Source organism: Erpetoichthys calabaricus, chromosome 10, assembly GCF_900747795.2.
Source record: "Erpetoichthys calabaricus chromosome 10, fErpCal1.3, whole genome shotgun sequence".
NCBI classification, from domain to species: domain Eukaryota; kingdom Metazoa; phylum Chordata; class Cladistia; order Polypteriformes; family Polypteridae; genus Erpetoichthys; species Erpetoichthys calabaricus.
In genome coordinates this window covers 31,688,582-31,701,905 of record NC_041403.2, presented here as the reverse complement: position 1 = coordinate 31,701,905, position 13,324 = coordinate 31,688,582, and the positions used below count along the sequence as shown (strand labels likewise).

The following is a 13,324-nucleotide window of genomic DNA, read 5'->3' as shown; positions in this document are numbered from 1 at the left end:
AATAGAAGGGGCGATGCCAGAACATGTGCAGTGAAGTGCCAGCTATTCTAAGGGGGCATAGATGACCAAATAGGTCAGGAGTGAGGCCCTCTTATATGGAATAAAGCCTATACAGAATTCTGATCTGGGTGTGCTGGTAGCTGGGATTTTTGGAGCAACATCTAATACTGGACAATACAGAATCCCAAACACATGGAGAACTAAACAGAAAAGCATAGAAAAATAAGAAATTTCATCATTTTTCACTTACGTCTGCATTTTCCACCACTGGTTTTGATCCAAGTCTTATTCTTACACTGGTATTTAATGGTTCCTTGTGAACTATACCCATCGTGACAGGTGACCGTCACAAAGTCTCCATCTTGAAATGTTGTCTCACTGTTTAGCGACACAAAAGCAGATTTCTCCTGTGGCGGGGAATCACAGCCTGAAATACCAAGATGAAAAAAAGATGTACAAATGTCAGCAGCAGAAACATGTTTTTTGGGGAAAAATGATATAGAGACCATAAAAGGCTGCTGCAAGGAACCAACATATTTCACACTTGTTGAACAACTGGGGACATAAAAGTCCATCACTGCCATCTGCACACATATTGCTTTATCAGTACTTACTGTTGTGTCTTCAGAGTCCAGGAATTACTTGACTTTAAAGATGTTCATTGTGGCTTAGCCCCTCACAGCACAAAACAACTTAACAGACTGAAGTTCTCCACAAGGCTAGTTTTATTCTTTATCACATTTATACCATATACCAAAAATTTTAATGAAAATAGACATCATTTAGCGGTCACTCCATTTGCCCCTTTTTTATGTCATCCAAACTGAACAGTAAACACAGTTCCACATTTGAAGGTCTACAACATTAGCACTATCTTTGATGAAGTTAGAAAATTCTTGTGATAGTTTACAACCAGTAAAAGTATAAATTGTTTCCTGTTCCTCATCCTTTTTGATTATGTCATTGTACTTTTTGATGAGACTTATTATTCTTTTAGCTGTGTCATTTACTACAGTCATGCATGCTAACAGTTCACAAACTTCATTGAAGATTGGATCATTTGTTCTGGTGCTTTCTAAAGACTTTTCTTTGCCTTTTCCATAAGGTCATCAAAGAAGGATGTTCTTCTTACTCTTACCAGATCCTCCAACTTCAACTGTTCAGATTCATTTGTCAGAGTAAAACATTGAGGAATGTCTGGTAACTGTGGTTGCTGCAGGCTTCGCACCATCTTTTCCTTTGTTTCTGCTGAGGCTCTTGTCATCAAAAAGTGCTAAGCCTGTAAAATGTTCAGATAAAAACCAGGGTTTTTTAAAAATGCTGCATATACATTACAGGCAGCAGCCTGGTTTGGGTAAATCTTAAGAAATGATAAACATTCAACGTCACTGAAAAGAACTCAGATAGCAAATCGTACTTTAATGCACTGTGTGACATAAATAAGACTGACAAACAAAGCAACATCTCTGACTAATCTTAGATTCACATCATTGTGCCATAATGTTGTGCCAATCATTCTGAACTGAGCCATGAAAGAAAATGTTTTCAAAGCGCTAACTGGCATGATGTGTTGGATCTGAAGCTCAAAATGACTCACTGCTTTTGTGTAGACGATGAAACAAGAGAGACAAACATAGAAATTCCTGATAATCGTCTATTGGTTCCTGAGCTTCAAAAGCATGTGGTAAGTAGGCGAGCATTTCACATAGCAACTTGCACATTACTAGGTCCTGCAATCCAGATGATTTAAGTTCCTAGAGTTTATTCAATTATAATGGATGCTCTTTTATGAAGCTCTGTGTTTCAGGCAGTTATAATTGTAATGACTAATCAGCTCTGAAATTTTCAACACTTTACATAGGCAATGGTTGTTAATAGACACTTTGTTGTGGGGTACAAAATCTGTACATTTCGGTCTATATTTTTATATTTTGTTCAAGACAAATCAACAAATGAACTTAAATACAGGTCACTAGCATGGACATTTAACATCAAAGGCAATCTGTTTTCCTGATTTGTACCAATATAAGTACCATGTGTTTGAGCTGAACAGGAATTCAGGAGCTATATTAATGATTTTATAACCTGAGAAAGGATGGGCATCTGGGACAACAAATGGCTAAATGGGCTTACAGCTTGGGAAAGGAAGTAGGTACTAAGCAACATCAAAAAGTTTTATTGTTTGGGAAAACGGACAAGTGAATTCATTCATCATATTGACAGCCAGCCAATCAGAATATCTAACAATCACATCTTGCGAAGCCCTCAGGTAGAATTTTAAAATAAATACGCCTCATCTGAAGAGCGACATCAGAAGAAGAAGAGAACAGAACAACATCAAAAGAGGGTGCCAGCAACATGCACCCATTGCCATGTGATCATTGGCAAAGCATGAACAACTACAAGTGCTAGATCAGAAGCCACCTAGGACATTCATTCTTATCATCTTTTAAAGATTGTAAGCTTTTTCTAAAGACTACAGGTATATATACCTAGACTTTGCTATCCACATTTTATTCTATGTTTATCTCTACTGGTATTATTATTCCTGCAATAAATAGCATATTGCTTTTAACTTTCTATGCTTTGTCTTCATGTCTAGAGTGAATGAAGAAATAAGGTACATTTCTTTGAGCACCTGGCGCAGCCAGAGGTTTGCCATACGCTGTGTGCTGCAAGGTTTATTAAGGCTGCAAGTGTGAGCTACCATTCAGGGGCAACTGGGCGACAGACAACTCGGCGAAAGGACAGCTCGACAAAAGACAACTCGGTGAAAAGACAACTTGGCGAAAAGACAACTTGGCGACATCCTTTACCAGTTACATAATACTTAGGTTCAAAGAGATTTTTAATGATACTTAAATGACAACGTTGGGCGCTGGAAAATCCACAGAATCACCTGCTTTATGAGAGTCCCAATACAACAACAACAACAATAACATTTATTAATATAGCACATTTTCATACAAATAATGCTGCTCAAAGTACTTTATATGAAGAAGTGGGAGTAAAGATATTCCTTAAGCTGTACTTGTAGGTCACCTTTTATATTTTAAATATCGTTATCATACGATTACAATCAATACAATTTATATAAAGGATTAGCAATTTTGGTTGCAGAAGATAATGTAAGATAAAGTTTGTTCCATATGAAGAATAAAGTTCGTTCGTCAATTATATAAATTTATTTTCAACATTTTAATTCACGTTGTCATTTAAATACAATTAAAAAATCTTTTTGAACCTAACTATTACCTAACTGGTAAAGGATGTTGCTGAGTTGTATTTCGCCAAGTTGTTTCTTCGCTGAATTGTCTTTTGCCGAGTTATCTTTCGCCGACTTGTCTTTTTGCCGGGTTGTCTTTTGCTGAGTTGTTTTATCGCCGAGTTGACTGTCGTCCAGTTGCCACTGAACCGTGAGCTACACCCAATAGTAGGGAACTGTACGTAAAGTAAGGCATTCTTGACTGATAAATGGCCTATAGTCAAGAATACTGAACCTTTGTATGTTTGAATATATTCTTGCAGACCAAAAGTAATATTTAGGTCTGAGATATATTTTAAACATCGTATTTTGTTCGTGCCAATAATAAGTAAGTCTCTTGAAGTGCCAGAATAGTGACAGGCTGAGTAATTCCTAAGGCACTTGTGTGGTTTAAAGTGCTAGAGGTTAACCAGCTGTGTGTGTGTCATTCATGGGGCACTGTTGTGGTTAGGGTCTCTGTGTATGTGTTTATCTATGTACTGTATGTGTGTGATAATCTTAAGGTGCGACAGTAGATCAACCCAGTAACAAACCTGACGAGTACACTTACCCTTAGGTAAAGGGTAAGTAGAGGAAAATACCACGATAAAACACACTTCTAAAAATTTCTGGGTAGAACACAAACTAGAAACAAAATAGAAATTCCTACGTACCATACCATACCATTTTTATTTGTTAAGCGCTTAAAAACACAGCATTACAACTTACCGAAGCGCTGTACAGTTAAAACAAGCAAGACTAAAAGCAAAATATTAAAAACAAACATTAAGAGAGAATTAAAACAGAGACACTAAAAACAGGTCAGGGGACCCAATAAAACAGAGAAATAGCAAAAAGCAAGTGGAAATAAGACAGGTTAAGAATTAAAAGCCAATGTGAAGAAGTGCGTTTTTAGGTGTGATTTGAATGTGGCGACTGAAGTGGCTTGCCTAACCACTAAAGGTAAGGAGTTCCAGAGCCTAGGTGCACAGACAGAAAAAGCCCTTTCACCACGAACTTTAAAACGTGCCTTGGGAACGGTTAGGAGCAGCTGATCTGCGGATCTAAGAACACGAGGGGGATTGTGACGATGGAGCAAGACACTCAAGTAGGCAGGGGCTAGACCATTTAGTGCCTTATAGGTTAAGAGGAGTATCTTAAAATCAATTCTGAATCTAACCGGCAGCCAGTGTAGGGTTTTTAAAATCGGTGTAATGTGTTGGCTTCTGCTGCTTCCAGTTAAAAGCCTTGCAGCCACATTTTGAACCAATTGGAGTACCATTTGAATATTCTTAAAATTCCTACCTAATACTAGCATGTTCTGGAAACATCTACCTAATACTAGAATGTAATGTTACAATGTTGTCTGTTTAAACAATTTTTAAAATTTTTTTTTACTAATCACTAAGCCGTTTAAGAACCCTGCACACGAGTACATACGTAGTAGCAATACAAATAACACGTTCCAAATGGAGCAACCTCTAAATGTTTCACAATTAGACTGAAATTTCTCTGGAAAGGACAAAAATAAGCCTTGTGGGGAAATGATTCTACAAACATCAGCTCTTTGCATTGGTTTTTGGACCACCCTATTACAGGAATTCACCAAGGGCGTTGTAGTAAACTCAGTTCACATTTTCAAAAGGAATGCATTGGTTCATAGCCTGAAACATTTAAAAATAAATACTACTGCAAATACTAAACTGTCACATTGTGTACAGACTGATCCATTGAAATAATCAACAGTAAGATTCCTTGCAACAAAAGTAACCATTCTCATAGAATTCCTTTTACAGACCATTATGGCCCTGTTATATCATTTAAGGTCCTTTGGTTAGCTTTTTCTCCCCTTTATACTCTTTATTTTGTAGACCTTAATAAAATATCTACAATCCCATACACTTACCACTCTTTGATCAGGTACTTTAGCACTTCCTCACCCATTCCCTTCTACATATCTTCAGTCAAGTTTGCTTTGTAACCACATGGCCTTTGAATGGAGTACTGAAACAGGCCACATGCCTGACTCAGTATGGCTTCCGAGACAGCGTTATCTTCATCATGGTCTTCTCTTCATGCCCACATGGTGATAGGTGAGCGGTAAAGGCAAGGTGACCCACTTTATACGATTCTTACACAAATGGAGCATCACAGTACAGAATGGCCTCTGACTCAAAACCAATCATAAACAGCCATACTTTAGACCAATAGAGTTCATTTTCCTGTACCTCCTGACCAGTTACCAATGAAAGTGCTCAGGTATAACTCATCCCCCAGCTGCTTACGACACAAAGGTTGTAAGTTGACAACTACCTGTACAGCAAATACTAAAACTATTAGAAACTGTTGATTATGCAAGATGAATTGTAATCTACTTGCTGAAGTTTTGAGAGTATCTCACTTAACACATGAAAGGAATTTGACTTCTGCATGATCAGCAGTCATGATTTTGTCAGCCATTGAATGTTTAGGCAGTTTTACAATTTGTAAGTGTGTGCCATTACATAGGCTTTATTTGTTGACTGCTAACACATAACTGAACTACTACTGTTCTTTGTGGAGTGAAATTATATATAAGGTATTTTATTATACATACAGGTATGCGTGTTGACATGAAAGTGTCATTGTTGTATTCCCCTAATGAAGATGGAAAAAAATTACATATAGATGTATACTATATGATGTATGGTTTTGAAGACAAATGAGCGTTACATGAAAATGTCACATGAAAATGTTGCACGGTTTTGCTAATCTTTTTAAATATAGAAAGTTGTGTGGCCTGCAGAGGGTGCTCCAGTATCCAAACTCGACACAAGCAGACGCCAGGCACAAATATTGCAACACAGCACACATTTTTATTTTGAGGGGAAGCACTTACCCTCACTCCCCACAGCAGCATGGCACAACCAAGCACAAGATACACAGTCCTTTCTTTTATTTGTCTTCTTTCTCTCTCTTTGCCTACACTCTTCATCTGGCAAGCTTTGTCCAGCTCCTCCCGACTCTGGCTCCCAGAGTAGTGGCAACTGGCTCCTTTTATCCTGTTCCTGAGAGTGCTCCTGGTGGCACATTACCTGGGTCTGGAGTCACTCCCGGGTGTGGTGAAAGCCCAATGTAGCAGGGCTCTTCAACCTCCATAGCTACCCCTGTGGGAATCTGTGGCACCACAGCAATCCGGGTGCCACCTAGCAACCCGGGGAAGAACAATGCCCTGAACCCACTCTCTCTCCACCGGTCCTTCCACAACATTGGCATCTCGGCCGGGCAGGGCCCCCAGCTGTCCATGACAGTAGATAAATATACTGTATATGCAGAGTTGACTGACTGACAGACTGACTCACTTACTCATCAACTAGAACACTATCTCCCATGTAGTTAAAAAGCTGTCATTTGGGAGGATGGTGCGTCTATGTCAATAGGTATCTGTTAAGAAAGGACATTTCGTTATGTCAATGTTTAGGGGTAAACCCACACACACACACACAAATAGTTAAACTAACACTCCAAACGTTGATTCAAATTTGGTGATATTATAGAAATAAAGACAAATAGCCAACCCACTTTTTTTTTATTTGTTTGTATTTGTCCATAAGAATACTGTACCAAGTACACTGTGCTAATATACTGACAGCCAGCCTGAGGACAAAGAATAGTCCTGGTCAGCAGCCTGCTTGTGGCAAATTGAGGTCTCTAGCAGAGCCGATGAGCAGTGTACACAAACAGCACCACTGACCAACAAGTGGACTGGTGAGGAAGAAGGAGAGGAGTCTTAGATGTGAAAACGACACGGCATTGAGCTACGAAGTGTAAGGAATGAGAAATGTTCTGGTCAAAAATGTTGTTTCCATACACAATGCTTGTTGCATGTTGGTTTGGGTCAATTAAATTGAAATTTGTCTTGATTTGTAATTTACCAATTCCTGCAGTGGGATGCACCCTGCCCGGGATTGGTTCCTGCCTTGTGCCATTGTGTTGGCTGGGATTGGCCCCAGCAGACCCCCGTGACCCTGTGTTCGGATTCAACGGGTTGGAAAATGGATGGATAATATGCATAAAGGTGGATGGAAGTTTTTTATTTTATCATATACTACTGTTTGAATGTGGAATGGATGTATTAGGTTTTGCAATTTGTGTAATTTGAAGTCAGACAGTGGGCGCGATATCAAGTTTTCTCATGTAACGCAAATGATGACAATTACGTTATTGTTGTAAAGTTCAAGTTCAAGCACTTTATTGTCATCGTGTATCACAACGAAATAACTTTTTGTGACAGCCCCAAGGTGCATTTAAAGAAAAGTCAAATAATTCCAAATATGTCATATACAGTGTTAAGTGATCAAGTAACCAGAGCAAATTATTATTGCTCAAAGTACAGCAGCATAAATTGTTATTGCACCTGTTAATGAATAGTACATTACATATTATATATTGTATTACATTACTATATTGCACATTACCAATGCAGCTTATTGCACATGTTCAATTAAAATGATCTCAGACTGAGGAGATTCAGAGTTCAGAAAGTTTATGGCAGATGGGAAAAAGCTATGTTTTTAGTCTGTTTGTGCGTATACGGATTGACCTAAAGCGTCTGCCTGATGGGAGGAGCTCAAATAAAGAATTTCCAGGATGAGTTTTGTCCTTGAGAATGTTTTTGGCCCTTCTCACGCAACCTATGCCACCATTTGTGAATTGTTAGCTGCATCAGAAAGTTTTATAAGTGCATTTAAAGTTTTCAGAACTCATGTTCTGTTTGCCAAATCATTTTGGTGTTTACGATCCTATTATCACTAATGATCTTACTTAAACTTCAAACTGGTTACATAAAACACAATCCAGTACATTCTCAAATTATCACCTTTTGAAGACTTGCCAGGGCCTAGTTAATGTTGTGTATTTAGTTTACAGCCAAACTCAGAAACTTTTTCCAGAACTGTAAGAAAATATAATGGTGTGTTTCAAAAGGAAGGACAAGTGTATAACCATGGTCTTAGGAAATTGTCTAGGCGAAGAGAATAACACAGCTCTCTTTGGCTAACTCAAAGCTTATTTGTCAACTGAGGTAAGAGTCCGTAATAAAAATCAGAGCCAGAGGTTTATGTTATAAACAATATATATTTTACCAGTACCAAAAACAGACAATCCATCTGGATTTGAATGAAGGTGGCAGAGTTTCTTGAATGGTCTTTCTCATTAAAGCTTGCACACTACAAAGTGGCTTTTGATTTTTCTATACTCGTATATTTTGGACCTTTCTATGGATTTTGGCTAACTCGTGAATATTCTCATAATATTATTTTTGCCTGTTTTACACCATCTATTGAGGGATGGACATTTCATACTATTTAGAAAACCCCACCTCCAAAATAATCACTAATCTATTTCTACAGCATACAGTATCTATATGCAGGGGTGCACATAACTGGTACACTGGTACGCATGCACGACAAAAATTGTAAATGCGTAGCATCATCTGTGCCCCTACAGCGCCGGTGCGTACCTGACGGTCAGAGAGGGCATTGACACCTCATGTTGCTAATATATGTTGTTTTCTTTTTGGTTTTGATTATCTTGTGTTGCAAATATGTCTAAAAAAGAACAGACATTAAGCAGCTACTTTGGCGTTTCACCACCTGCAAAGAAACAAGCCGAGCCAGAGCAGAAAAAAAGAGTTTTTTTCTGAAAAGTGGCTCCAAGATGTGCTATGGCTTGAAGCTAATGATGAGCGCACTGAAATGTGGTGTAAGTTGTGCCGCTTGCATCCACATACCGCAGGCAAAACAAGTGCCTTTTACACAGGCTCAACGAATTTCAGTCATCCATTATTTGACAATAAAAACTTAGACAAACTTACTCAGGGGGTGAATTGAGGAGTTTGGAATCAGATATGACTCACTGAAGTCATGTGATCATTTCTTAGTATTTGATCCTTCAACTTGGCCTCAGGAAATACAAGATTTACATCGTTTTGGCAACACAACAAGAATTATGAAGCCACACTGAGTCTTGACAAAGGCACAACTGTCACAGAATGGATACACTTAAAGCAAACAGGGAAATGCTTGGCTGCATCCTCTGTGTATGACTTGGTCCAGATACAGTAATAAATACAAGCAATCCAGATCTTTACTCCAACATTGTCAAATTGGTTAAACTGTCTCTTACACTGCCTTTGAGCAGTGCAGCCTGTGAGAGGGGATTCTCAAATCAGATCTCGTCTGTCACATGCTCGTTTCATGGCCCTAATGCACATCCACCAGTCAAAGAAGACCACAGAGACATTTGACCCAAAACCAGTGGTTGACCTGTGGATGGAGACAGCTAAGCGGAGGCTTAACCAGTGAGAGGGAGATGCATCTGCAGCATCATCATCTACCATGCAGGAAGCTGAAGTAGAGGACTGTGAGGTAGACAGCGAGGAGGACAGTGAGGAAGGTTGCACTTATTAAAACCTTACTCTGTGTAGAGTGATCAGGTGTTTCTGATTCTTACCTCTTTTTAAGCTGCTGCTGTTGTTGTTGTATCTGTATTTATTTTTTACCCTAATTCTTTACCTTACTGTTAAATCTGTTATAGAAATTGTTTTATTTAATTGTTTTCAATTTCTTTGGCAAAACTGTTTCTGGTCATGCCAATAAAGCTCTTTGAATTGAACCAAACTCCATCTGATGGTACTCACTTGAGTAACTCACTGAAAAAGTTATGTGCACCCCTATCTATATGAATGTGTTTATGATGATTACATATGCATATTTTCTTCATAGCATAACATTCTCATTGAATTAAAATCGTAATTTGTCATGGGCCAGAGCCTATCCCAGTAGCACTGGGCTTAAGATGAGAAACATTTGTCAAGCACTGGTTCAGAGCAGAGCCCAGTCTTATGTACACCCACTCACACTGATGCAGGGTCAGTGTGGCATTACCAGCTAACCTGACACTCAGATCTTTGGGAAAGTTGGGGGAAAACTGACACAGAAGTGAGAAGAACATGGAAATTACTGAAAGACAAGGAGCAGATGCAAGCTTCAAGCCCAGGACGATGGATCTATGAGAGTGTATCACCAGGTCTCTTCAAACAATTACCTAATTTGTTTTTTGTTCACTTTTTCTTGTATCAGTGCATCAGCACAACACATAAATCCATCAACAACGGACACAGAGCAGGAACTAACTAATCCTGGATGGAATGCTAGTCAGATACAGGGCACACATAAAATGCACCAACATACCAACACTCCACTCATGGCGCCAAATTATATTGCCCAAGGCAAAATGTAATTGACATGACAATGCAAGGTACTGCACACAATATAATAAAAATACATATAATGAAGGAAACTTTCATTCAGTTCAGATCATGTGTCAAGACTGTAGACTTATTTACAGAGTTACATTTGTAATTTATGCATGTATAATAACAAGAAGATAAGCATACATACTTAATGAAGGACCAATCCATAGAACTATGTCTTTATTTGCATCAGCTCAGATAAGTAATCCTTATATTTTTCAAAACAAGTTGACAATGTCTTACCTTGGTCTACAACAGCTGCATAGCATGCAGAACATAGGCCTGAAATAAGTAAAACAAATAATTTTCTCCTCATTTCGACTCTGGATTATGTGCGCGTTGCTTCACAAAATGACAACACTGAAACTCTTGTGCTAAGATCAGACATACCCACTCTTACTTAACATTTGCTTTCAATCATTTACAAAAGATGCTTGTTTAAGCAGTTAGTCAGATTAAGGGAAGTGACCAAAAATAAATAAATCACTTGGCTCAGAGACCTCACTGTTTGACAGTTTTTTATTTGCCCATTTAGTGGAGGGTTACAGAGCTGTCTGTAATGATTGCTCTTTAATAAATCAGACATTTTGCACCCATCCTTATATTCTGTTTACATTTCTGGGAACCACAGACTGTCATAATTGTATTTGTCCTTTTAGTTTCCTTTATACTATTATACCTCTGTTTCTCCTGATAATCCAGTAATTTTAGAGTTAGAGCAAGCTCAGAAGTTTTGTGTCCTCCTTGACCTACACCATGCTTATTGATGTTTAGGTCTGGCTTCACAAGACTTGTTATGGGTAGTTTGAGCCTCACACTCCTCATGGCATGAATCCTGTTTAACTCAGAACTTTAGGCTGGTTTCACAGAACCATTTTAAAGTATCAAATACAAGAACCTTAATCAGTTACTGTAAGGCCATGGTCCTCAGTAAAGCAGCGATTCTCAGACACTGCCAGTTGTCACACATGTGCACCAGAGGATCACCTTCCAGGCTCACCTAAGGTACAGTATGTACAATACAATACAATACAGTTTATTTTTGTATAGCCCAAAATCACACAGGAAGTGCCGCAATGGGCTTTAACAGGCCCTGCCTCTTGTCAGCCCCCCAGCCTTGACTCTCTAAGAAGACAAAGAAAAACTCCCAAAAAAAACCTAGTAGGGAAAAAATGGAAGAAACCTTGGGAATGGCAGTTCAAAGAGAGACCCCTTTCCAGGTAGGATGGGCATGCAGTGGGTGTCAAAAGAAGGGGGTCAATACAATACAATACAATACGTAATACCACCCCAGGACAAGAGGTGGCACTGTTGCTAATAGTCTTGTCTCTTTTTTCCCTCATATAACTAGAAACCGTCCCATTAGGGAAACTGAACCAGAGAAGTCCTGCCCCATCCAATCCACTTGATATAAAAAGGAGACGTCCCCAGAGGTTGGTATCTCATTTGGACTTGAGAATTTAACTATCAAGGAGCACTCTGTAGGAACCCCACTAGAGTAGAACAGAAGGGTTGTTGTAGCGCCATTGTGCACATGTTTTCTTTTACACTTCTTTTCCTCAAATTAAACAGGATTTTTGGTCTTGCACTGTCTCATCACTCACCCCACTACACAGTCTACCAATTCATATTTAGTAATTGATTCTGACATCACTTGGCCTTATTTACTTATGTAGCCCTCACCTGAGAGGGGATGGAGACAGAGCTCAGGGGACGGCATCAGAGCTCAGGGGGGAGTGGACAGACAAGGTTGGGGTTAGGATGTCATACCTGCTCATGTATTATTTTCCTCGTTTGCATGATGTGTGCAGGTTGGAGTTAGCTGTCCCATCCCATCCTGCTTGCCACGATGAGGAGCTTTACTCAATCTGTCAAAGCGTTTCTTCGTTTTCCTCTCAAAATAATCCATTCAGAAAATGCTGCATAAGGTCCAAACTAGCCATATGAAAGGTCAATTAAGATATTAAATAATTTTTCTACTCACATTTATAAATACGTTTCTTTCTGCTGTCTTCTATTGAAATGTACTTGTTGTTATCTTGTCATTATATCATTATAATTTGTGGGCTTTGAACCAAGGTATCTCCTAACTATTGTTATTTTATTTCACATAAATTACGGTGCATTGATGTGCAGTTTTCTGGAAGCGAAGGTTTGGATTGAAATGCATTAACTTGTTTAAGACGCATTTCCACATAATTGTGTATTAATGTTGCGGCTGTGGCCAAAAATTAAGGAAACATGTACTTTGTTGCAACTAACGTAAAGGCATTGGACTGATTGTGTTTAATCTACAGTGCATCCGGAAAGTATTCACAGCGCATCACTTTTCTCACATTTTGTTATGTTACAGCCTAATTCCAAAATAGATTAAATTCATTTTTTTCCTCAGAATTCTACACACAACACCCCATAATGACAATGTGAAAAAAGTTTATTTGAGGTTTTTGCAAATTTATTAAAAATAAAAAAATTGAGAAAGCACATGTACATAAGTATTCACAGCCTTTGCCATTAAGCTCAAAATTGAGCTCAGGTGCATCCTGTTTCCCCTGATCATCCTTGAGATGTTTCTGCAGCTTAATTGGAGTCCACCTGTGGTAAATTCAGTTGATTGGACATGATTTGGAAAGGCACACACCTGTCTGTATAAGGTCCCACAGTTGACAGTTCATGTCAGAGCACAAACCAAGCATGAAGTCAAAGGAATTGTCTGTAGACCTCCGAGACAGGATTGTCTCGAGGCACAAATCTGGGGAAGGTTACAGAAAAATTTCTGCTGCTTT

At 38.7% G+C, this 13,324-nt stretch overlaps 1 protein-coding gene across 1 annotated transcript in view; it reads right to left on the bottom strand.

The window, feature by feature from the left end:
- The window catches only part of LOC114658915 (complement factor H-like), a 52,730-nt gene extending 41,781 nt beyond the window's left edge, over positions 1 to 10,949 (bottom strand). The window contains exons 1-2 of the mRNA XM_028811031.2: positions 10,782 to 10,949; positions 251 to 427 (exon numbers count right to left, since the gene is read on the bottom strand). Of these exons, the coding sequence (XP_028666864.1) occupies positions 251 to 427; positions 10,782 to 10,854 (250 nt within the window). The 5' untranslated portion in view covers positions 10,855 to 10,949. The remainder of the gene's footprint in view (positions 1 to 250; positions 428 to 10,781) is intronic.
- Positions 10,950 to 13,324: the final 2,375 nt, after the last annotated feature.